Below are 27,405 nucleotides of genomic sequence, written 5' to 3' on the forward strand. Positions count from 1 at the left end.
GGCAAGGTTAGCGGTGGTTCTATTCATTATCCTCAGGCATGGTGCTCTAGCTGTTGACTCCTGTACTTTGTTTACCCTTCTAGAGAGGGTAAACTAAAGAGAGAATGCATAGAAAAATGAGATTTCAGCTTCTGTTGAAATTGTCCTTTTTAACTCAAGCTGTCTGCCCTGTTGAAAGGTAATGTAGAATAGTGTATGGAGAACTGGCCTCAGAGCCAGGAAGACCTAGGTTTGAGCCCTACCTCTCATATGTACTGGCAATATGACCCTGTGTAAGTCCCAACCACTCAGTGCCCCAGGCATCTCTCAGAAGGACCAGTAAATTGCAGAACAGTTGGAGCTCTCCATGGATAGAGGGGTTTTCCTCACTGGGGTAGGGGGTGGGGGATTTCCTCAAGCAGTGATCTCACAGGTCCCAACTATTTGTCTTTAATTTAAGTAGTAACTTACTAGTAGACTTTCATCTAATTTTAAAAACCTCACACTGGTTGCTAGAGTTTGACAAAGTTTAAGGCACAGAATTCAAGTCCTTGTGTCCTAGGCCAGGGCCCTCCTGTCACTACACTACTTATTGGACAAGAATTCTGGGTTAGGAATGTAGCCAAGTGGCAATGATCATATTAGGTGAAATAGGAGTTGACAGCATGTGGGAATACCACTGGCCAAGGGTTAGTTCCATTTTAGGATGATGCCATCTTTGTGCTTGCTTTTAAAATGTGTTTAAAACTAGGATTTAGCCAAGCCTCATACTGGTTGCCAGCTCACTGCCACCATCAGTACTGTCCTGTGGCTGTTTCCTAGTTGTGTTGTTTGACCTCAAGTTCTAACTGAAATTGTATATCTATAGAGCAGTAATATTGGCTCGATTTGTTACGTCTATGAAGTATGGGTATGCTATGAACATTGAATCCTGCTAAGTGGGGCTATCATTTATAGGTATGCTTGACTTTACAGAATCCATACGTTCCCGAAACATGGGCTGTAAAGTAAATTTTTCAAAATCTAGTCACTTTTCCATGAACTTCTACTTTTTTAAAAAGTGCTGACAGATTTTCATACATTTTAGGCTGCAAGATATGATGAAAACACACTTCAGATGATGCAAAATTTCAGAGATGGAAGAGACCTCAGTGGCCATCTAGTTCAACCCCCCCCCCTACAAAAATCCTCATTACAGAATACCCAACAGGTGGTCATCCGGCCTCTGCTTGTAGACTTCCATTGAGGGGGAGTCTAACCTGTCCTGAGACAACCCATCCCCCTTTTAGTTTTTAGAAAGTTTTTCCTGACATTAGGTTTCAATTGGTCTCTCTGCACGTTGCACCCATTGCTTCTGGTTCTGCCCTCTGGGGCCAGACAGAACACATCTGATCCTTCTAATGTTTGACAAATCCTTCCATTGCTATCATGAGTCTTCTCAGCTAAACATCCCCATTTCCTTCAGTTAACCCTCATAGGCCATGGACTCGAGGTCCTTCACCATCTTAATTTTCCTTCTCTGGACACTCAAACTTGCCAACTTCCTCCTTAAACTGTAGTGCCCGTCCTCCAGATGAGGACTAATGAGGGCAGAGTACAGAGGGACTAACACTTCCGTATCCTGGAAGCCATTACCTGTCTTAATGCAGCCTGAGTTTATATTAGCTTTACTGGATTGCCACATCAGACTGACCACTGTTGTCTAATCATGTCTCCCTCATCCTATACTTATGAAATATAAGACTTTGTGTTTATCTTTATCGAATTTATTATTAGATCTAGCCAATGATCTAATCTCTAACCTATCAGGATTGTTTTGGATCCAGACCTTGTCCTCTAGTGTATTAGTTGTCCCTCCCATCTATGTGTTATCTTCAGATTTGATGAGCATGCCATCTATGTTTCTGCCCAAGTTACTGATCATTTGAAATGCCACATGGCCAAGTATAAATCCCCGGGGCATACCACTGGAGACCTGCCAAGCCAACATTGAACAGTTAACAAATATTTTGGGGGTCTAGCCATTAAACTGGTTTTATCTAGTTCAGATCTTTCCGTCTTTTCCACAAGAATCATGACATTATCATATCTAGGTAAGTTATATCTAGAGCATTCCCCTGATCGATCTGTTTAGTAACTCTGTCGAAAAGGGAAATGATGTTAGTCTGTCATGACCTGTTCTTGATGAAGCCATGCTGGTTCTCTTATGATCACCGCTTCTTTTGCCACATGTGCACTAGCCATCTCTTTAATGATCTGATTTAGAATATTGCCAGGATTAGATGTCAGATGTGCTGAGCTAAAATGGCAGTCTGCTCCTTTCCCTTTTTTAAAACGAAAATTGGGACGTTTGCCCTTTTCTGTTCCTGTGATACCTCTTCCATTTCCATGGGCTTTAAGGCATCCCTGCCATCCGTCTTGTCTGTCAGTTCCCTTGGTACCGAAGGATGTTGTTCATATGGGACAGGTGACTTGAATTCATCATGGGCAGCTAAGGACTCCCTTACATTCTCTTATCTCGAGTACAGACCCCTTGTCAGCCATTTTGTTGTTGTTTTTGTTTGTTCTGTCATTTTCCTGGGCAGTGGCCATTCTCCTTGCCAAAGAAAACTGAAACAAAATAGGAATTGAGTAGCTGTATCATCTCTCAGTCATCAAATATCATCTCAGCCTCCGAGCAGGGCTCCTCTCCTTTCTTTGATCTTTTTTCCCAGCATAGCTTAAAACCAGCTAAGCTAAAAGCCTGGAAACAGACTTACCTTGAGCTGTTTGTTGTCTGTTGTCAGAAGAAGGCTAACATGATTTACCCAAGGCTACTTAGGGGCTATTAGTACACTGAAAGGGTATTTGTGTTGGCCTAATGGATCAGCGCTCAGAGTACAGGAAATGACTACAGGAGAGAGACAGAAGTAAAGCAAGGTTTATTGCAGGGAGACATAGGAGCAGGTGACAGCCAACCAGTGGCCTGAACAACCACCCGTCATCCAGGACCCCAGGTTCCTGTTGACTGGGGCCAGAGCCTGGCATGCAGGGCCACCAGTGCGAACCACTGCCCAAAATACTGAATACTCCATGCCCACTGACATGGGAGAGGGTTTTCCACCCCTCAGGGGCTAGGTAGAAGGATTAGAATGTTGAGTTCCTTGGGAATAGTGTTTGGTTCATTCTTTGTATTCCCAGTCAGGTAACAAGAATTTCTTAAGCACTGTATAGTGCCTAGCCCATGGTAGGCACTTAATAATGGCTTCTCAGCTAATTCATTATTTTTACAGAGGCTGCCACATGGCTGAGCCTGTGAGTCTAGATTGTTGTTTTAAGATGAAACCCTTCCCTAACTGGCCTTGAATGGGGCAGCATCTTTGGAAAGGGGGAGATGGAGATGAGGTGAAGCTCTCCATCTCTGCCCTCTCAAAGATGAGAAAGCTCTCAGCCGAGAAAAAGTCTTTGTCATCAGTGCTTGGGAACAGAAACTTAAGTGAAGAAACTTAAGAAGTTTTAAAGAAAAAAAATCTTAAGCCAAACCCAAGACATGAATATGTGACTATCAGACGGGCGTCGCTGGGGTTAGTGTGTGATTGGGGCCCTTTCAAGCTGATTCACAAGCAAATAATATGGCTGCTGTCTACCAGTGTCCTACTGGATTCAGGTTTGTTTCAGGTATGCTTTGGGGGGGGGGGGCGAAGAGGAGAACAAGCATTTATTAAGTGCCTACTATGTACCAGGCACTGTGCTAAGTGCTTTCCAAATATCATCTCATCTGATCTTCACAACTACCCTGTGAGGTAGGTGTTATTCTCCCAATTTTATAGTTGAAGAAACTGAGGCAGAGAAAGTTAAGTGACTTTGGAAAACAATACCTTATTAATAGCTAGCATTTATATGATTACCATTTAAGGTTTGCAAAGTTCTGTACATATATTATCTTGGTCCTCACAACAGCCCTGTGAGGTAAGTGCTGTGGTTATCCTAAGGTATACAGAGGTTAAGTGACTTGCCCAGGGTCACGAGGCTAGTAAGTAGTGATACTGGATTTGAACTCATCTTCCTGACTCCAAGCCCTGATACTATCCAATGCACTACCTAGCTGACTTATTATTACCCCCCCCCAAAAAAAACCAACCAATAAATGAACTCTTAGGTTATTTTCCCATCTCTCCAAAATCTTTGAGAATAACCCACAAGCTATTCTTGATAAATCTATGAGAACAGAACAAAGGAGCAGGCTCTTATGAGTGATACTCTCAATAGCAGGCTATAGCCTCACAATTATAGTTAGTTACTGAAAGATGCTGTGAAGATGAGGCCCCATTATGCTTATTATTTGACTATGTAAAAAGAATTCGATTTAATAGAGTAAAATTCCCTACTTAGGGGCCATTCTCCAACAAAGTATCTCCTGGGCATTCCTCCCACCGAGCTTCCTTGAAAAGGCGGGGCAGCTAGGTGGTGCAGTGAGTAGAGCACTGGCTTGGCTCTGGAGTCAGGAGGACCTGAGTTCAAATGTGACCTCAGACACTTGACAAACTTATTAGCTGTGTGACCTTGGGCAAGTCACTTAACTCTGTGATTGCCCTGCCTTCCCCCCTCCAAAAAAAAACAAGGAAGAAATACATAAGGCCAGAGTAATGTGGATTATTAACGCCACTTGAGACATATGGTAGAAAACTGTATGTTTGCCAAAGGGCTTTGCCGTTATTGTGGAAGATCACCAGTGCAGAGTCCAAATGCAAGCGAGATTTCAAATGAGATCCTCCCGATGATTCTCTTGGTGGATGACAGCATGCTGATTTCAGCAAGCCCTAGAAAGTTACTTCTTGAACCCCCTAAGTAAGAGCCTATAATTACTCAAGGGAGTTTGACTTTACTCTCCATGCAGGAAAAACCAAATGGATGGAGATGACCTAGAGTTCAACTCCAAGGTCTGCTCCCTGAATCACAAGTCCATATTTTTAACGCCAATTTTCTTCCAGTTATGCTATTTGCTGTCAATGAGTCATAGAACAGTACAGTCTCTGAAGAATTAAAGTCATAGGTCACTGCAAAGGCACGTGGGTATACACAAGTGATTGCAACATGTTACCGTCAGAGGAGTGCCCATGAGAAGGTGAAAAAGGATTTTATTAGAGAAGTATATGGCCATTAAAAATAGATTGATCTTGAGGCAAGAGTGAGGAGTAATCAATCTTGGGTTCTGGTAATATCTACACAGGGTCCAGAGATCTAGGGGAAGACTCCCTGTGTGTTGGGAGGATGGCCTGTGGAGGGCATGGATTGGAGCCACACAGGATGGGAAGACCCTACCATGTGCTAGTCGATGGGGGTACAGTGACAATGAATGAAAAAGTCTTACTCATAGGGAGCTCATTCCTTCATTCGAATGAGGGAAACAACAGGTACATATATATATATGTGTGTGTGTGTGTGTGTGTGTGTGTGTGTGTGTGTATACATATATGCAGCATAGATATAAAGTGAATAGATGCAAATATATGGAAAGTAGTTAGATACAAGGTATTTTGGGTGGAGTCTCATGGTCAGATCCACACTTAGGGAAAGTCATTTTGACAACTGTGGAGGATGAATTGGAGTGGGGAGAGATTTGAGAAAGGCAGACCAATTAGGATGCCATTGCAGTAATCCAGGCAAGAGGGGATGAGTGTTTGAACTAAGGTGGTAGAGGAAGAGAAGGGGTTCAAAGCGAGAGATGTGGGGAAGGTAGGAAGGGCAAGATTTGTTTGGCAACTGACCAGATAGGTGGGATGAGGAAGCGTGAGAAGCTCAGAATGATGCTGAAGTGATGAATCTGGGAGACTGCAATGAAGGCCACACTTTGGACAGAAATAGGCAAGTTTGGAAGTGATGGATGATGACTGGGGGAGGGGGGGAATAATTAGGATATTTATTTAGTATATTTAATTAGTATAATTATTTCTTACCACGAGATACAAGGATGGAAATTTTCTTCCTCTTCTCTGCAACTCCCTCTTCCACGGTTACAGTTAATAAAAGGGAACAATTTTTTTAATACTAGGTCATAACATGGGTCTTTGAAAGGAATAACTTTTTCTTTTGCACAAAATATAAATGCTTATTTTTTTTCCATATAAAAAGGTCTGATAGAATTTGTTCTATCTGCCTCTCTTATCCATGCTCAGTTCTTAAGCAACTGTGACCTTTGAGAGTAACCATACCCTGGGATAGCAAACCTCCAGAAACCCATTTGAACCTGTCACAGGCTTTCTAATGGAAGAAATGTCTGAGTAATACAGATTGTGAAATTCCCACCTAGATCTTGTTCAGGTGAGATATAAGTAAACTCCAGAGAGCTGACAATATAATTTTACTGGGATGGCGGATTGTATCACAGTATTAGCCTGGTTTCCAGAAGGCCAAAGCAGCAATTCAGGTGCCTTTACAGACTTTCCAAAGCACCAGTATAGTAGGAAGTGAGCCCAAATGGAAAGTTAGATCCAGTCCAATTTTTCTCCCATTTTACAGATGAGGAAGTTGAGGCTCCGAGTGGGGAAAACTTCTTGCCCAAGATCATGCAAGGATTTGAACCAGGTGCTCCTGAGTCCAAAGACAAGGCCATTTCTGCTATACTGGCTCCATGGCCTCTGGATGGTTTTGTTGGCCTTCTCTTCCTGTGCTGAAGTTATGACGTGGTTAAAGAGGTCACTAAAGAAATTGACTTCCTTGATCTTTGCATTTGAATGCCAGGGAGCTATAATTGTACCATTGTACTTTGTATGACTGGATGATTTACAGAATACCTTACAACTGAATAATACAAGTATTTTGTTGTATAGGCTATCAAAGGTGTGGTTAAAAGTTAGCATGACTAAGAATAGATGTAATTGGCTCTGAGTTTCTCATTCTGAAAGTTTCTCTTACTAAGTGACTGGGGGGGAATCAGGAGGGAGTTGGCTGAGGCCAGGTATGCATACCTCTGGAAGGCTTTGTTTGTGTCAGGACTGGTCCAGGACTCCTAAGTCTTTGTTGGAGTGGCCCACTGGCCAGCGAGTAATGTACTTTTTGGGGGGATATGACAACTCAGGACGTGGATGAGGTATTGAGGGGCTGTATTCTGCCCCCAGGGAGAGAGAGCCTGCCCTGGAGCTTGAAGAAAGCTAGAGATTCTGAGAGGCCAAGGTGAAAAGGGAGAACCTTCTGGGCATGGTGGATCACTTGGGCAAAGGTACTGAGGTGGGAAATGGAGTATCCCCACAGTAAATAGGACACTTAGGCTGTACTGAAGAGTACCGGTAGAGGAAGGTAGGTGAACTAAATTTGGAAGGGCATTAAAGGCTTGTGGAGCAGGCAGTGATGTGGTCAGGTCTGTGTTTTAGGAATGTTACTTTGTACAAAGTCATCAGTCTCACTCTTTCTGAGTCATCGAAGTCCAGTAACAGGACAAAAGTCAAGAATATGGTTATGGCCCAGGACACAGTGGATGACCTTGACATTTCCCATGTCTGACCAAACTCTAAGTGCCCCACAGCGCCTGCTTCAGCCACTTTCATGGCTGCTGGAACAAATTGTTCTCATCCACCCATTCCCCTGTGAGAAACATGCTCACTCTAGAAAGAACAATACTCGTTGTGAAGCCAGGAAAGTTCTCATTTTATTTTACATTTACTTACATTCCTAGTGAATGGATAGCTCCCTAATAGAATACACTTGCTCAGACAAATGGAAGCCTTTTTATGCTGTTTCCAATTCGAATTTCCCTCCTTGCTCTCCACTGGCTGGATGCAACCTCTTGAACCACCCATTTCATGTTCTCTTACTTGATATGTTCCCCCTCAAATAGTTTGCTAAGCAAGTGTACAAGCTTCTGCCCTTTTACCTGATCAGAAGCCTGGTTCTGCTAGGTCACAGCTCTGATTAGAACCAGTCACCTCTGACTTACATCCTGTTATCACTTCTGTTATCACCCCTACAAAACTCGGAGTAGTTTTAATCCTGTGGAAACAGAATTCCTTCTTTTGTTTCTCACCCCCCTCCAGGGAAAGTCTGCACATGCTTGGGATAGACATCCCCCTAACTCACTGACAGGTTTGAGGCCTGTGCAGCTCTGCCTAACTTAAATCCAATTCACTGTAAGTCAAGACATCAGCCGGTGATACTGGTTCTCTTGGAAAATGAAGGACGAACAACAACATTACTTCAGCAGCTTTTCAGATGATGGAAAGGAGATTTGAGGGGACTGGAGGCTGGCAGACCAGTTAGGAGTTTCTAGAAATCCCATAAGTAAAAGGTGATGATGCAAGCGAGGCTGGTGGCTGTGCCCTGACTACAGCCATATCAGAAATGAAAGAGAATCACATGATTTCTGCCTCCACCCCCACACCCTTTCTCTTTCAAAGCAGGAGCCCAGGGACTCCAAGCCCTTACCCAAACCTTTTCCCTCCATCACACCTCTCTTTCTGGGCTTCTCAGCTTTCTGACAAGCCAACCTCCCATGCCAGGCAAGCCTTTTTGGTAGCCCAGGCCTCTGAAGCACAACTTAAAGCTCCACACCCTGCCCCCTCAAGCCCACCTCCCCCATCTTACCTAGTGAAGTTTCGTTGTCTGCTAGAGATAGCCAGCTGAGCAGATCACAGTGTCTCCATGCCTGCTTAACCTGGCCAACTCTTGTCTATGCCTTTATATAAATGTTCCATAGAGCACGAGTTTGTCACCTTTTTATGGTTCTCCCAGACCCTGTTGGCTACAGTCTGGTGAAGCCAAAGGACATCTCAAAATGATGTTGTTAAATCTACCAATTAAAATATATAAGATTACAGAGGAAGTCAATGAGAGAGAGAGACAGAGAGAGAGTCAGAGACAGAGAGACAGAGAGAGAGAGACATCACAGGCTGTCTCCCATGCCTGGAAGGCATGCCGAGAGACAGGTGGCACTCCAGGGCTGGAGTGAGAAAGACCTGAGTTTAAATACAGCCTCAGATGCTCCCTAGCTGACCCTAGTGACCCAGGGCAAGTCACTGAACCTCTGTGCCTCAGTTTCCTCAACTGTAAAATGGAGATAATAGCACCTACCTACCTTCTAGGGTTGTTGTGAGGACAAAATGAGATAACATTTATAAAGCACAGTGCCTGGCATGTGGTAGGTACTTAATAATAAATGTTTATTCCCTTGCCTTCTCTGGAATGCTTTCCCTTGCTTCTGCATAAGAAGTCCCTAGCTTTCTTTAAAGCTTGGGGCAAGTATTGACTCTCACACAAGAGGCCTTTCCTCAGCTGCTAGGATCTCCCCCTCTCCAATTATTTTCTATCTTTCTTTTTAAACTTTCTAATAGTAATTTTTTCCAATTACATGCAAAGAGAATTTTTAACATTCATTTTTTATAAAACTTTGAGTTCTAAATTTTCTCCCTCCCTCCCTCCCTTCCCTTTCTTCTCCCTAACACAGTAAGCAATTTGATATAGGCTATATATGTGCAATCATGTAAAACCTATTTTTGTATTAGTCATGTTGTGAAAGAAGAAACAGAACAAAAGGAGAAAAAAACATGAAAAAAGGGAAAGTGAAAATAGTGTGCTTTGATCTGCATTCAGACTCCATTAGTTCTTTCTTCAGATGTGGGCTATCTTGCTTATATACTTTGTATTTACTTTTCTGTTCACCTTCTGTAGAATGTGACCTCCTTGAAGGCAAGCCCTGTTTCATTTTTTTGACTTTGTACCCCCATTTCCTATCACAGTGCCTGTTATATGCTAGTTGATTAACAAAGAAAAGCCAATTTAGCAAAACTGACTGATATAGTAGCCATATCTGACAGTGTATGTAACATTCTAGACCCCACCTCCTTCCCTGAAAGGAGAGAAATGCATTTTACCCTTTATTCCCCAAGACCGCTGATTGGTCATTAACATTCTTTTTGTTTACATTATTTTAGTGTTTGTGTAAACTGTTCTTGGGGTTCTGCTTCTTTGATTCTGGGTTAGATCAACCAAGTTCCTCATTCATCGTTTCTTACAACACAATGATACTCCATTACATTTATGTACCACAATTTGTCCGGTCACCTCACAATCAGTACCCACTGTGTTTCCAGACTTTTGCAACCATAGTTCTGCTGTGATTCTTTGGCATGTATGGGGACCTTTCTTTCTGTCTTTGGCCTTCTCGAGGGATATGATCAGTAGTGGGATCACTGGGTGTAGAGTAAGAATATAAACTGTTTTCCAAAATGGGTGGAATGATTTACCATACCATCAGCAGTGTTCGTGTGCTTTTCTTCCCATAGCCCCTACAATGTGGACTTATTGCCATCCTGTATCATCTTCGTCAATTTGGGCATGAGATCAGACCTCAGAGTTGGTATAATTTGTGTGTGTGTGTGTGTGTGTGTGTGTGTGTGTATGTATCTTTTATTAGTGATTTGGAATAATCATTTACATGGTTATTGATAAGTTGCTGTTCTTTTGGAAACCATAATAATAATAGCATTTTTATAGTGCTTTGAGATTTGCAAAACATTTTACAAATCATTATATTATCTCATTTTAACCTCACAACAAACCTGAAAGGTAGGTGCTGTCATAAACCTCTTTTTACAGATGAGGAAACCAAGGCTAAGAGAGACTGAGTGACTTTTCCAAAGTCACTCAGCTAGTAAGTGAGTCCAAATTTAAACTCAGGTCTTTCTGACTCTCCTTTGACTGCTTATCTATCTACTGGGAAATGGTTCTCAGTCTTATGTATAGATATCATATTTTTATCAGAAATATGTGACTCAAACGTTTTCTTCATCAGACATTTTCTCTTGTAGATTTTTTTTTAAAAAGTAAGAATGAACAGGGATTAACACCTCCAGACATCAGACTAGATCATAAAACAGAAATCTTCCAAACTCTATGGTAGTGGTTAAAAAAGTGAAAAAAATAGTTGATAGTTTCTCTTTTTTCATCCACTCTATCCCATGTTTAGTTAAGGATTCTCCCCCTCTCCCAGCTGTGAAAGATACTTCTTTCCATTTTCTAATCATTTTCAACAATATGATCATTTATATTTGGACTTATTATCCATTTGAAACTTCTTGTGGCTTATGGTATAAAATACTGCTCTAAACCTAATTTGTGTCCTACCAGTTATTATCAGACAGGAGCCTTTTCCCTAGCTGTCCGTATTCTTAGCATTACTGAACACTGGGCTGTTGTCTAAGATTTTTTCTGGGTCTTGCTTATCTAGTCTGTTCCACTGATCTTTTAACCAGTACCATATGGTTCGGAAGATTTCTGTTTTGTAATGTAGTTTAAAGTCTAGAGGTCTTATTCTCCCTTCATTCATTTTTGCCTGCTATGTCCCTTGAGATTTGAATTTTGTTCTTAATTGTATATTATATTTTGTATTTGTATATTATCATTTTGTGTTATTTAATTTATTTTCTATGTCTCAGTGAGAATGTGGTACAATACTAAATTGGTAAATTAATCTATGTAGTATCACTTTTATTGTATTGCCATGGACCAATTATTTGTAATCTTTTATTATTATAAAGGGTGTTTTATAAGTGTATTGATTTAATTCTTGAGTTTGTCTTGATAGATTATCTTCAAGATAGTTGGCGATACAGAATCAGATCTTTCTCATTTTCTCCTGGTTTTTGTTGTTGTTGTTAATATTAAATAGACATGCTGATGATTTCTATGGATTTCTTTTGTTTCTTGCTACTTGCCTGAAACTATTGATACGCTCAATTTCATTGCCGTCTCTTGGGGGTTTACTAAGCAAACTGTCGTTTCATTGGCCAGTATGAATCTTTATATCCTCTGTGATGTTTATGCCCTTAATTTCTTTCTCTTGTCTTAACGGCTATTGGTATCATTTATAGAAACATGTCAGATAATAGTGGGGAGAATGAGGCATCATTTATTTACTCCTGTATTTCAGGCACAAAGTGAATAAATGCAGCATTGGGCTTGGCGTTAGGGAGACCTATTATTTGAATCCTGGTTTAGACTCTAGCTGTGTGACCCTGGGCAAATCACTTAACCCTTCTGAGTCTTGGCTTCCTCATCTGTAGAATGCTAATAACACCTGCATCCCAAAGTAGTATGAGATAATACAGATACCAAATGAGATAATACAGATGAAGAGCTATATAAATGTCAGCTAATATTATTACTATTCTTGAGAAAGCTCCATATTTTTTTGTATTTTAAAGTAATTTTTTAAAAAATTTATGAACTTGACAGTTATCAGCAGACATGAACATTTCCATATAAAAAGAACAGAAAGAGGATTGCATGGGAGATGGTGACTCTATCATGCCCTCTCCGAATTTCGTTCTGTTCTCTTCAGTATATCGTTACGTTTCACTGTTGCTCTTTTTTGTATCTAGCATTTTTCCATTACAAATAATGATAGGTTTGGGCTTTATATAGAATATTTATGTATTTATTATATTCAAGGGCTCTCTCATGTCCAGGCTTTTTAGAGTTGTTGTGGAAATCAATGCTGCATTTTATACAGGGCTTTTTCTCAGTCTCGGAATAAAACCATTTATTTTTGTTGTTTATATGATGATGCTAATTGTTTCTCTAATGGTGAACCATCTTTTCATCCATGAGATAAATCCATCTTGGCCACAGTCAATGATTTTTACCTGTATTATTGTAGTCTTTTTAAATAGGATTTCATTTTAAATGTTTTCGTCGGTTTTCATTAATGAGATGGATTTATGGTTCTATTTCTCTGGTTTGGCCATTAGTTCCATATTAGTCTTCTAAAATTAGCTTGGTAGCATGACTCCTTTCTCAGTTATTAAGAATAATTTTTGTAGCGTAAGTTGCTATATTGCTTTTAAAACATTTGATAGAATTTACTTGTAAATCTGCCCAGACTGGAGTGGTTTTTTTCCTTTGATAGTTCATTTATTACTTGTTCAATTTGTCTTTCTGAGAATGAATTGTTTAAGAGCTCTTGGGTATTTTATATTTTTCTGAGTAACCATTCATTTCCATTTATGTTCTCAGACTTGTTGACATATACTTGAGTATAGTTGTTTCTGATAATTTCCTCTGTTGGGAATTTACCTTATTCATTTTTTTATTTCAATTACTTGATTTTCTTTTCTCTCCCTTTTAAAAATCAAGTTAGCTAAAGTTTTGTCCATTTTGTTTTCTTTTTTAAACAAAAAGCCTTTGGTTTTGTTTAGAATGTCTATTATCTTTTGTTTTCAATTTTAACACTTTCTCTTCCGATTTTCAAGGTTTCTTCTTTTGTATTTATTTTCAGTTTGATAATTTGCTTTTTTTTTCTATTTTTAAGTTACATACTCAGTTCCTTAATCTTCTCTTTCTCTATTTTGTTAATACATGTTTTCAGAGAGATAATTTGCCTCTGAGACCTGATTTCCCTGCCTTCCCCAAATCTTGGTATGTTGAGTCTCATTGTTATCATTCTCTTATTCCCTTCCCCCTCCCCCCACAGGATTACCAAACTAATAAATGACGGGAATGCTGTCGATATAGTTTGCCTAGATTTTACCCAGGCATTTGATCAAGTATCTCCTACTATTCTTGTGGAAAAGATAGAGAGATGTGGACTAAACAATACTAGAACTAGACAGATTCAGGAACAGCTGAATGGCCAGACCCTAAGGTGGTCATAAATGGTTCCATGACATCTTGGCAGGAAGTCTCCAGTGCCGTGTTCCAGAGATCTTTCCTTGGTTCCATGAATTTGACTATTCTTTTTTTTGGAGGGAGGAAGGCAGGGTAATTGGGGTTAAGTGGACTTGCCCAAGGTCACACAGCTAGTAGAATTTGATTATTCTTATCAAGGACTTGGATAAAGGAAGAGATTGGCATGCTCATCATATTTGCAGATAACAGAAAGCTGAAAAGGAGAGCTAAAGCATTGAATGATAGGTCAGGATCCTAAAAGATCTGACAGGTGCAGGGGTTCTTCACCTTTGATCCATGGCCCCCTCTGGGATTTGTGGATAGTTTTTAGGAGGGTAGTGAACTTCAATGGAAGAAAAATTGCATCTTTGTTTTTCACTGACCCCCTACTGAAATTTAGCTTCTTCAATTATGAATCCAGATTGCTAAAGAGAAGAAAGGTTAAGAACCCCTGCCATTGGGATGACTTTAATAAGATGTTCACCAGAGGTAGACATAAAGTCACATACTTGGGTTCAAAAAATTAATTTGACAAGTAAAGAATGTCAGAGAGATGATTATCCGAACGAAGATCTAGGGCTTTAATACAAACTCAATATCAGTCTAAAAAGAGAATGCACAGTCTTGGGCTACATCAAGAAGGACAGTGTCCAGGAATAAGGAGGTGCTAGTGCACTGAATAGAACACTGGTTCTGGAGTCAAGAAGACCTGAGTTCAAATGTGGCTTCACACATTGACTAGCTGTGTGACCCTGGGCAAGTCACTTAACCTCTGTTTGTCTCAGTTTCCTCATCTATAAAATGAGCTGGGGAAGGATACCACTTCAGTATCTTTGTCAAGAAAACCCCAAATGGGGTCACAAAGAGTCAGATATGACTGAACAACAAGAAAAAGTGTTCTTCGCCTAGTCAGACCTCACCTAAGGCATTTTGTGGGCCATTCTGGGTGCTACAGTTTAGGAAGGATGCTGGTAAGCTTAGGAGTACCCAAGGATGATATTGGGCCTTGAGTCCATGCCATGTGAGGATTGGTTTAAGGAACTAGGACTGTTTACCTGGAGATTCTCACTTCTGTGCCCTCTGTTTTCAGTACTTCTGGGAAATTTTATTATTTCCTGCAGTTTGGTATTCAGGCTTTTTAATTCTTAGTGCTTTTCTGGGAGGAGGGAAAAACCTATAATTCTTAGATTCTCTCCCCACATTCTATTTGCACAGTTAACTACTTTGGCTTGTGTGGATCAAGTCATGTGTTTTTTCCATTGTTACTGTTCTTTGCTTTTGTTTTTGCTAGGTCTTCTATCACATCTGTACTTTAAGTTCCAAGTCTATCATTTTCTTTTTCAGAGACTTTACATTTTCAGGAAAACACTCTTGTATTTTCTTCATTATCTGCTCTCTTGTTTGTCTTGGTGATTTCTTTTTTGTGTACTTATTTCCACTCTAATTCCTTATTTTTCATAATTTTAAGTGAGGCAATTAAATGATATAGTTGTATAGAACACTAGATTTTGAAGTAAGAACGACCACTGGCTTCATTCTTGTTCACATCTAATCTGCCTCCTGACAACATTGTTTTAGGTGCAGTGAAGATAGGAAGAAATTGGGATCTAATGAACTTTACCCAGGAAGTTCAAGGATTCATTGGGTTCTATCGTAACTTAGTACAATGAAAACACAGATCCATCTGGTGTCAAAATTGATGCTATCAGTATTCAATCAGCAGACACTTATTAAATGCCTATTTTGGGTCAGGCACTGGTGATATAAAGACAAAAAAGAAACAGCCCATACCCTCAAGGTTCTTACATTTTGCTGGGGGAAACATATGCACAAATCATATGCAAGACATATACACAAGAATCCAGAAAAATTGAGGCAGGGGGAAAAAACATTAATAGCCTGAGGGCTCCAGGAAGGCTTCTTGGACAGGGTTGGACAGCCAAGTTGAATCTCAAAAGGCAAGGGTATTGGGTTGAGGAAGGAATGTAGTCCAAATGGAGGGGATGACTTATGTGCAGAAAGTAGAATATCTGAGTAAGGGGAATGGCTGGTAGTTAAGTTTGGCTGGTATATTGAGTTCCTAAGGAAAAGTAGTATGAAATAAGCCCAGAAAGGTGGACAAGAGCCAGTTGGGGAGTGGCTCTAAATGACAAGCTAAGGATCTTGTATTGTCTCCCATAGGCAGTGGGGAACCCTTGGAGATTCTTGAGCAGGAGAGCAGGGCCTGGTCAGACTTGTGCCTCAGAAAACATATTTTGGCAATCGTGCGTGGAGAATGGAAGAGGGGAAGGAGAAACTCGAGGAAGGGGGCCCAAATTAGAATGCTGCTATGGTAGTCTAGGAGAGAGGTGATACAAGGATGATCTAGAACAGTGGCTTGTGAGTAGAGAGAAGGAGACAGATGCCAGTGGTGGTGAGATGCAGGTGATTGAAATGGAGCATGAAGGAGCAGGAAGAGCCAAGGATGCCCCTCAGTTTGGCCATCTAGTCCAACCATGAGATCAAATCTCTAATGCAATATAACCAACAAGTGGACATCCAGTCTCCTTTCCAGTGAGGGAAACCCTGCCTTGCCTAAGTCCTTCATTTTTATCAATGAGAAACTATGATGCCAGAAGGATGTGACTTGTTTAAGGACACACAGGTGGTACAGACTGGATTCAAACCCAGATCTTCTGACTTCCAATCCAGTACTCTTTCCACCTGTTCTAGGTCAGGCCTGACTCTGGACAGTACAGTGATTCTGGTTTGGGATTGGAACAAAATGAGACACTTGTGGACAAACTGATGGTTAACAAAAGGTTCCATACTCATAACAGCATGGAAAGGATAGCCAGCAAGGATCCAGCATTTGGTACAGTTAGGTGTACCTCCCCTCATTCCCCATCTGCCATGGCAGTACCCTGCTCAGCAGTGCCATGTTAAGCATGAGGAGCCCACAACTCCTCCTCTGCTGGCTTTTGTACTTGGGTGACCAGGAAGCTATGTCAGTGGTTTGACCCTCAGTCACCTAGACCAATTAATTGAGTCCTGAGGATGGTTTGCATTGCTTTTTAGGGGAAAAATAGCTTAATCTGCATGGGATAAGTGTTACTCCTCCTACACTGCCCTGACATGCAGTGACAAATATGAAGAATTAAGAAAAACATGGGAAGACTTCTTTGAATTACTATGTAAACAGGACCAAGAGAACCACATAAACAATGACTTTTTGTTGTTGTTGAGTTGTTTCAGTCCTGTCCTACTCTTTGTGACCCATTTGGGGTTTTCTTGGCAAAGATACTGTAGTGGTTTGCCATTTCCTTCTTCAGCTCATTTTACAGATGAGGAAACTGAGGCAGAGTGAAGTGACTTGCCCAGGGTCACTCATCTAGTAAAAGAGATTAAATGTAAATCAAAGCTGGATAAGGTAGGTTAGAAGGGGGAAGAGGGGCTGATTGTGGAGGGCTTTAAGTGCCAGGCTGAGGAGTTCTTAGATTGCCTATAGGATAAAATATACTCAGTATCTTATGGAACCCTTGAGGTTTCTGATGACCCTTGGTAAATATCCTTTGTTGAATTAGAAATGTTAGAGTAAGCAGAGAGGTTTAGCCTTCTGGACCCTTAAGCCTAGAATAGGGCAAGGAGCAAGGAGACAGATTTGTCCTAGTAATAGCTATCATCTGCCTAGTTTTTTTTAAGCTGGTGTTAAATATAAGCTTTTCTTCCAGTTTTTTTCCCCCATCTACTTCTGGTTATCTTCACTAATGGACTGACCTATTCCATTTTGTTAGTTTGCTAGACTCTCGTTGGTTTTAAAAATTACTTTATTTTTAGAGATATTTATTATTTCTTCCTACTGCCTTCCCCAATTGAATAATAAAAAAGTAGAAAAATCAGCCTCATAACACATATGCATAGTGCAGCAAAATAAATTTCCGATGCTTAGCACAGTGCCTGGCAAATAGTAGGTGCTTAATAAATGGGACTGACTGATTGACTGACCATGTCCAAAAATGTATGTCTCATTCTGTATTTGAAATCCACTCCTCTGGCAGGAGGTGGGCAGCATGTGGCATCTTCAGCCCTCTGGACTACTAATTTAATCACTTAATCAGAGTTCTTAACACCTTTAAAGTTGTTTTTCTTTATAGTATTATCATTGTATAAATTGTCCTCGTTCTGCTCTCTTCACCCTACCTCGGTCATGGAGGCCTGCCTTGCTGGTTCCCTCTGAAATTGTCCATTTTGTCATTTCTTATCACACACTAATGTTCCATTACATTCATATAACATAATTTGTTTAGTCATTCCCCAATAGGTGGGCAACGCTGCTTTAGTTACAGCTTTGGCTACTGTGAAAAGAACTACTCTAAAATCTTTTTGCACATATGGATCCATTTCCTCTTTCTTTGATCTCTCTGGGTCATAGACTTGGGGGGTAGCAGAGCTGAAACAAAGTGACTATGCACAGCTTACTGACTTCTTAGTTATAGTTCCAAATTGCTTTCTACAATGGCTGGACCAATTCGCAGTCCCATCAACAGTGCATTAGTGTGCCTGTTTTCGTAATTTTATTCATCATCTTTGCCATCCAAAGGGTGTGAGTAAGGTGGAAACTTAGCGTTGTCTTTATTTGTATTTCTTTAATTCTTACTGATTGGAAGCATTTTTCATATGGTTGTTAATAGCTTAGATTTCTTCCTTTGAATATGACCTATTTATAACCTTTGACCATATCACAGAATAATGACTCTTTAGATTGACTGCTACCTTTGGAGAATATTTAGAGAGGCACGAAAATTGGCCCATCTTGAAAATAAGCATAGATTTACTCCTTTTGGACTTAGGGGCATTTTTTTCTTCTTGTGAATAATTTGGATTTGTAAAACTTGATGTATTTACATTGTAAGTTCATACAGCAGCCTTATATACTATAAGCTACATACGGCTTTAAATAACTTAGACTTATATATTATAAATATATATTTTATTATATATTATATATATTATTTAATAAATAATATGTCTATAAATATAAATATTATAAATAACTTAGACTTGTATCTATATATAAGCATATGCGGATGCTTATATATGCTACTAAATATATGCTTAGTTACAACATAAGAAATACTGTTTCTGCTATTTTCCAGCCCTGAAGTTCCTAGGTCTTTGAATGGGGCATTAGTAGAATGTGAAATTCTATCCCATAATGGATTGGTTTATACCATCAAGGCAGTATGCAATTTTCATTTGTCCTCAATCAAGCTTTATATATCCTATAAGGCAAAAAAGCCTAATGGGATTCAACTCCAAATAGGACATTTGAGCATCTCTGTTATATCTCGGGTCTCAGTTCAGACTCTCTCCAGTGCTCTTCAGCTCTGTGTAGTTTAATGAATGCTCCACTTAGTGGTTTGTAGTCCAGATGTGAGTGCATAAGGTAAAACAGCCTGTTCTGTCCACTCTGATAACCTGTGTTGTTTCCTTGTGCCCTAAAAAGACTGACCATCTTGCCGTAGCTTGCTAGGGGTATGGCTGGTCACACACCATATGAGTACAGGGTGTCCCAAAAGTTTTAGTGCTGGGTTAAGCTTTAATAGCTTGAAGTCTATGTAATAGCAAAAAGTCCTTAGTAGACAAAGGCTTAGGGCAGGGTTAAGCCATTCAAGCTGAACCCTGCCCTAAGACTTTTGGGACATGCCGTATTAACTTCCTTTTCTGCAATCTTAACATTGTCAAGATGCTTTGTTTTCTTCTTGGAAAGGGGTCCCGTACACCCAGATTTCCATGTGAACATCTTATCAAGCTAAACTGTCCTGTTTTTCTTCCTTTTACAGGTGCAGGAGACATTGTCTCAATCATGATTGGCAATCTGAAAGGCACCAAAATATTGCAGTCTATTCAAAGAGGCATACAGGTAACCATGGTCATCGAAGTAGGGAAAAAACACGGCCCCTGGATGAATCATTATTCGATCTTCTTTGTCTCTGTGTCCTTCTTCATCGTGACGGCTGCAACCGTGGGCTACTTTATCTTCTATTCGGCTCGAAGACTCAGGAATGCCAGGGCTCAAAACCGGAAACAGGTTTGTAATGGTCCTTTGCTGAGTCTTTTTTATTCCGTTGGGCTGTTTACCAGTAGTTTGAATGTTGCCCATCTCAATGTACTTGTGGTCTCTGTTGTATGCCTTGGTGGTACATAAAGTGATCTCAGGGTTGGATAATGCCAACACCATGCATTCCCATGGCCTCCTAAATTTCACAAGACAACCCTGTGATATAGTGGTGTAAGTATTATGATTCCCACTTTACAGATGAGGAAGCCAGGCTTTCCCCAACTGTAGTAACTCCCCGGCATCATATAGCTACAAAGGGTCCGAGGTAGGATTTGAACCCAGGTCTCCTGTCTCTAAGTTCAGAGCTCTATCTGCTAACCTCTCCTATTTTATGTCCAGTAGTAGTACCTTTAAGCATGTCAATTTCCATTCTCTTCTGAAATCTTCTTAAGTAGTCAAGGAAATTAATCCTTGACCAAATCTTCTAAGACCACATTTAGGGAGTGTAGTTAGTACTCTTTCCACCACAGCACAGTGAATAGAGAAGTGGGCTCTCTATTCACTATGCCAAGAGTCAGGCAGACCCATGCTTAATAAAGTCCTGTGTCAGACACTTATTAACTGGGTGGCGATTGGTAAGTAACTTAACCTCCAAGAGGTCTACTTTCCCCATCCCTAAAATTGAGGTAATAATAGTTATAATTACTGTGTGACCACGGGCAAGTCACCTAACATCTCTGTGCCCCAGGCAACTCTCCTAAAGCGATAAGTTATGGCGCACCTGCTGTGGTTGAGGGAATTTTCTCTCATTGGCTGCTGCCTAATGAAATCACAGTTCTGGTTAAAAAAAACGCTTGGGGGGGGATATGTGGGTGGATTATTGATTTGCAAATTATTCAAAACATTGTGAGTCTTTCTCATTTCACATTTATTCCCCTTGCCACCCTCTCAGGTCCCAAGCTATACTGGAGTGTGGGTGGAAATGTGACTGTTAGAGCAAGGACTCCTGACTGATTGTGTGACTCTGCATTCCAAAGACAAATAGAAATCATTTGGGGGACACCTTTTCAATTCTATTTTGTAAAGTGTCATGCTGTACAGTTATCGTTCCAAGAAGATAGAATCATTTTTGGCCAAGATGGTAACAGACAGAAATAGTTGGTGCTAGGAGGGCGGTGGGAAGTCGGGCATGGTAATGAGATACACCAGAGCTTTGAACAAGGCCAATAGCGGGGACAACCTTTTGGAATTGGGTGAGGAAAGTCAATAACCTGTGACCCAGCAGTCCCACTACTGAGCATAAACCTCAAGGAGGTCAAAAACAAAGAGGCCCCAAATGTGCCAAAATGTCCATGAGCAACACTTGTTCTAGTAGCAAAAAGAGTTCTGTTTTGACCCTATCATTCACCATTTTAGCATGCTACTGGCTGCTCTTCTTCAATCCCTTTCTTCCTTGTCCCTACAGAATTTGCCAAACCCAAACCCTGGACTATGCCCACCATCTGCCTCTGCTTCTATTAAAGTGTTGTCTAGTGTTAATGGAACAAGTCACGTAGCCTTGGTGACGGGGTCCACTCCAAATGAGCAGATCTTAATTGGGCCCTCACTGCAGCAAAACAATCCTTTTTCTCCTTCCTAATTAATTAATTCTCAATCAAATTTCCCGTAACAGATGTTTCAAAAACCTTCTCTTCTCTCCTCAAACCTGCCACAGCAGCCCTTTCTCTACCCACTCAGCCAGAGGACCTCCACTCATACTTTGCTGACAAAATAGGAGCCATTTCCTGCTTGTCCTCCCCACCCCAGCTCTTGTTCTCCTTCAGCCCACATATCCATGCAATTAATTCCCAACAGTTTCTTGTTGAAACTACTTCTACTCCATCTCTTACTTCCATCCCCTTCATTCAACTCATACAGCCAGTTCAGGCCCTTATCCCTTCCCACCGAGATCATTGTAACCAGCCTCCTTCCTAATTGGTTCCTATCTCAAGTGTCCCCTCCAGTCCCCTCAAGTGTCCATCTTCCACACAGCTGCTAAAGTAATATTTCTGAAGCTCAAGTCTGACCAGGTCACTCCCATGCTCAATAACCTCCGCTGGCTCCCTGCTTGCTCTAAGATCAAAAATCAATTTATTTCTCTGCTTAGCATTTAAAGCCCTTTACAGTCTGGTTCCAACTTACCTTTCTAGACTCATTGTGTATCACTCCCTTTCACACTCTCTCTGGGTCAGCCAAATTGGCTACTTTGCTGTTTGTTCCTCACGTGTTCCAATTCCCACTTCCTTATCTTTGTACAGTCTGGCCCCCAGGCATGGAATGTGTTGTCTTCTCACTTCTACCTCTTAGAATCCCTAATTTCCTTCAAAGCACAGATCAATCAGAAACCCCTAAATGAAGCCTTTCCTGATTTCCCTCTCCCAGTTCCCCATCCCAACTAAAATTACTTCATATTTCTATTTTGTATATAGTTATGTATATACATGCCCTCTCCTTAGGAATATAAGTTCCTTGAAGACAGAGACTATTTATTTTTTGTCTCTGTATCCCCATGACCTAGCTCAGGGCTTGGCACACAGTAGTCACTGAAGAAATGCTTATTGACTGGTTGGAGGACCCACATCAGTATGATAACAGGTCTATTGAATTATGCAAAGACAAGAGCTGGCTAATTAATAAATTGATCTGACTTTGCCAAGGGTTATTGATGCTTGTGAGGTATTGGGGTACCCCTAAGGTGGTGCCTTAGAACTGTGGTTTTTGTTGTTGCTTTTTTCATTTTTGTTACAATATCAGCAAAAGTAGTCATGGCCCTGTTTTGTGAATGAAGAAACTGATACTATAAAAGTTTCCAGTTTGTGGCTTGTTTGACCACTATCATCACTGACCACCATCCACATTCCTAAGAGCCTAATTGGATGTGTGTGAAATAGTACCAGAGAAGCAGTGGGTATATATTGGGCCCGGAAGTAATAGAAGAAAAGCCCTATGCCAAGACAGAAATAAATAAGAAAGGGTCTTCATTATGGCTGAGCATCCATCTCCTGGCCGATGTCCATCAGCCATTAACATAGATGTAGATGGTGCTTATTTGGGACTTCTCAATTTAATGATTTTGTTAAATGGTGGCTTAATATTTCATGGGCTGTTAGCACCTCTAAATGATGTGTGTTTAAGCCGAGAAGAGGGATCCTGAGTATTTACTCTCTTGTTCTCTGGGAAAATTGTTAGCACAAGTGTTAGAACAGACACAGTATACTCCTTTACTGATAGATGTGAACTCTTGGGCATACACATAGCATTGGAGCTTTGAATTTCCACCCAAATAAAAAAATCAGTGACAGGTAATTGGTTATAATAATAGTGAGAAGATAGGGGAGTCCTTCCCTCTTAAATGCTACTATGCTTGTGACCCCTTAGATCTAACCCTAACCTAGGGATCCACGGACTTGTTTTTTTTTGTCGTTGCTGTTTTGGAGGGGGGAAGGCAAGGCAATTGGGGTTAAGTGACTTTCCCAAGGTCACACAGCTAGGAAGTGTGTCAAGTGACTTGTTTTTTAAAAATACTTTGAGAATTGTCTTTCAATATAGCTAGTTTCCTTTGTAACCCTCTGTATTTTATTTTATGAATTAAAAAACCCAATTCTGAGAAGGGTTCCCCAGGCTTCTCCAGATTGCCAAAAGGGAAGGGGGATCCACAACATACAAAGGTTGAGAATCTTTGTCTCCGATGAGTTTCTAGGCCGTGTCATTCCCTCTGTGACAGAACCAGTTCCCTGACACTACCAATTTAGCTGTGGCAAAGACCAATGTCTCTTTATCTTTGAAGCCGAGTACATAAAATCTTCAAGTTGATACAGGCAAACTTTATTTTCTCTAGTCAAATCATGGAAGCCAGCAGCCCTTGTTTAACCCCCTAAAGGTAACATCAGGTGTTTGGCTAATATTCGAAACCGTTTTCTTCCCTACATTATTTCAAAGCTCTTGAAAGACCACTTACGGCGGTGGCTCCTATTTAGTAGCTCAGGAACCTGTAGGGGTTCACAATGGTGGTCCAAAAGGTTTGCGCTAAAAATTCTTAAATGGCTCCTTAAGTAGTAAATAATTGCAGAATATTATGTGTAGTATATTAAATTTCTCCAGGGGTTCGCAATACGTTTTTTGGTTGTTTTTGAAAAGGATTTACAGAACAAAAAAACATTGGTAAGCAGGAACTCATGGCATAGGGGAATGAATTCTGAATTTGAAGTTAAGATTTGGGGTCAGATGCTAGCTCTGCTAGCCAATGCCTGTGGGGCCTTGTCACCTCTCTATGCTGGGCCTCAGTTTCCTCATCTGGAAAAGAGGGGGTCCCTTTTTGTGGGCTAGCGAAGCGTATGGGTCCCTTTTTGGAATCATGCCTTGTTGCCTACATTCATAATTGAAAGAAATTCTGACTTTCTGTTAGAAATAGTGAAAGCAAAGATGCCATTCCCCCCTCCCCCAATCAAAGTTCGCAGTTTATATCTTGAATTCTGTCCCTTTGGGATGTATGGACCCCAGTTTAAGACCCTTTGGATGAGATGATCTCCAAGTTCCATTCTAGCACTAATATTCTGTCACTCGGGTCTTAAATGATCTTTGTTTTAAAGGAGAAAACATCTTTATTGGTTAGAGTATCCAGAAGAAGGCCTCCAATCTATGCCACGTGAGTATGGTTAAAGGAATCAGAGATGTTTAGGCCAGAGAAGAGAAGGCTTGGGGGACATATTAGCTGCCTTCAATTATCAGAAGAGCTGTTATATGGAAGAAGAATCAGTTTTGTTCTACTTGGGCCCCAAAGGGCAGAACTATAAGCAGTAGGTAAAAGTTGTTCAGATGCACCCTTTGATTAGATGCCTGTTGAAATCCCTTCCGGCTCTGAAGCTCTGTAATTCATTTGTTAAATGGCATCATTTGGGGTCATTTAAAGAATCTTGAAATTTCCCAAAGACAATCGAGCCCTCTCTCCTCCTATTCACTTCTGGGGCCAGCTCAGTACCCATTTACAGTGTCTGTCCAAAATACACACACACACACACACACACACACACACACTCTCATTCATTTCTTCTGACACAATAATATTCTGTTATGTTCATATTTCACAATTGGTTCAGCCATTTGCCAGTTGAGGGGCACTATTTTGCTTCCAGTTTTTTTTGCTACCACAAAGAATACTTCTATGAACATTTTGTGATATAAATTTATATCTATATGTATATATGGAGAGAGAGAGAGAGAGAGAGAGAGAGAGAGAATATGATGGGGGGGAGAGATTGAGAGAGATAGAGGACCTTTGTTTCTCTACTTGACAAGAGTGAGAACTAATAAGGAAGGTTTTCCAAATTATATTTTTCATTGAAGAAGTTGGATTAGAGCTCTATAAAACTAGGTGACAGCTGTAATAAGTAACTTAAAAGCTACAAGCTTTAAAAAGCTTCCTTTATCCAACTTTATGTAGCATAAGCAGGGGCTTTTTGTGACATGACATTTAAACCATAATGATAATGTATAATTTTCTGTGGCATTTCTTAAGTACCTACTGTGTGCTAAGACAGTTTGGGTGTTGGGAGTCAGGGCACCTGGGTCTTGGCCTCAGCTCCATAAGAATGACCTTAACTGAGTCATTCTCCTCTGTCCCTGGTGCCTCATCTGGAAAAATAGAGATAATGCCCACCCTGCCTCTCTTACCAGGTTTGTTGTGAAGATGAAAGTAGACCATTGATTAAAGTCTCTACTTTTTTCAGAGTCCTTTTTCATGCCATGAAAAAGATAATGTAGCCACTCGCCTCCACTCATTCTACCCTTCTTAGTTGGGTTTTTTTTTGTTTGGCATTTTGGGGGTTTTACCCCATAGAATTTTTCACCCTGATTCCTTTCCACTGTAGGCTGAATATTATTATAAAAGGCAGAGACCTATAGACTTTATATTTAGATATTCTTTTTTAGCTATGTTTATTAGCATTATAATTTGTGCTCTGTTTAAAGAAGGCTATCTCTTTAGCACTTACCCTGTTCAGATTTGTGAGGGCCAGTGCTGGGCTCACAGACAATATTGCTTGTCCTGAATAGTTGGAAACAAGAAAAGAAACCAGGCTAGACAGATTTGATAAAGTTGATAGACTAGAGCAGTGGGTCCTCAGAGGTCAAGTGCGCCTCAAATTGTATAGAACTTAGATGGGCAATCATACGCTTTTGCTTCAGCTTCCTGACTCTCCCATAGTGTTCCTCTAGTCCTCAAAGTAAAGAGTAACACTGACCAAAAAAAAAGAAAGAAAAAAGTTTGAGAACCAATGAACTAGAGAAATAGCAAAGGAAAATTACTTCCTTCTGAGAAGTGAAATACAGGCATGTTGGGGGCAACAAAATCCATGGGATGCCACCGAAAGGTCAAGACCAATACAAGAAAGAGCTCTTGATTAAACTGGAAAATGAAACCATAAATCACCCTTAAATATCTATACCATACATCTATAGTTTACCAAATCTTTATGAGAAGCCTTAACTGAAAGCTGCCTGAGGCTTCTGCCTGGCTGTCTCTGTATTGGAAAGGACCAGGAACACTTGACTTGGCAGGTAGAAGACAATGCCCTTGTCTTCACTTGCCACTGTGTCTTTATTCCATCTATTCATCACACAAGAAGAGAGGAGAAACTTAGAGTTTGAAAACTGGAGAGCCAGAAATTCTGCAACTGTTTGGTACCTATTGGGCAAAACCATTACCTGGCTTATAGTCTCCCTCAGAGATAAAAATTGAGATGTATATGGAATGCTCACCACAAGCTAGAATGAAGATTCTGACAGAGAGACCCAAGACCTTGGACCAGAAAAAGACTACAAGGAAAAGACTAAGCCTGAGGATGATATTAGCTTACTGGGAGTGGCTGATATTTTGTTCTAAAGAGCTTGGCACCTGGGTTTGAGAATGTCCTATTTGGCCGGAAGGGACCTCAGAAGCAAGACTCTGAGGGAACAACATAGGAAAACTCCTCCTAAGGGGAGGCTTTAGCAGTGTGTAGCAAGTAGGGTCCCAAGGAGACCTGTCCTGCCAGGTGCCATCCAGTGGAGATAATGAGACCCATCCAACAGAGCCATGCAATGATATCATGGTGCTGCATTGTCAGCGTCACAGGTTGCCCCTCCACACGCGGGCCTTGGCCACGTGTGTTCCCAATGTGGGTGCCTTTCCATATGTATTCCACCTATGGGTCCTCTCTTCCCAATGGTGCTGTATTTGTATGAAAGTGTACCCCAGGTTTATGGGGGAAATATTTTGTTACTACTTTTCTCCCTGTGTCTTTTCATTTAGTGCCCTTGCTTTGCACTCATTGTACCCTCTGGCCAACTATTAGAGGTAAATATATCTGAGTCCTTCGCTATAGTTTTTTTAGGTACTGCCTACTCAGAGAGTATTCTGAATCTATGGTAGCTATTCCCTGGAGTACCCACTCTGTGAGTTATAGGGAGTAGTTCTAGGTGCTACATTTGTAAAGATTTTACCTAGTCTCTCCCACATTATGGTAAACAGTTTGTACAAATGAATGAACCAATTGTGGTCTGTTACACTGGACACCAAGATGCAGATACCCCCTGATCTATTAGCAGTAGCAGCAAAAAATTACCCCTAAAGGACAGCAAAATCACTAGGGGAGACTTCTGTTTGGGGGCTACCCAGAGATATGTTGCATCAGGGAGCAAAAGGAAATTACTAAGAAGCTTTAGGAAATAGAGTC

General features: G+C 40.7%; 1 protein-coding gene across 1 annotated transcript in view; it reads left to right on the top strand.

The window, feature by feature from the left end:
- RNF128 (ring finger protein 128) overlaps nucleotides 1–27,405 on the top strand; it is a 179,675-nt gene that overhangs the window by 128,424 nt on the left and 23,846 nt on the right. The window contains exon 2 of the mRNA XM_036740414.1: nucleotides 19,437–19,684. Within this exon, the coding sequence (XP_036596309.1) occupies nucleotides 19,437–19,684 (248 nt within the window). The remainder of the gene's footprint in view (nucleotides 1–19,436; nucleotides 19,685–27,405) is intronic.

This window comes from Trichosurus vulpecula (genome assembly GCF_011100635.1).
Source record: "Trichosurus vulpecula isolate mTriVul1 chromosome X unlocalized genomic scaffold, mTriVul1.pri SUPER_X_unloc_1, whole genome shotgun sequence".
Lineage (NCBI taxonomy): Eukaryota > Metazoa > Chordata > Mammalia > Diprotodontia > Phalangeridae > Trichosurus > Trichosurus vulpecula.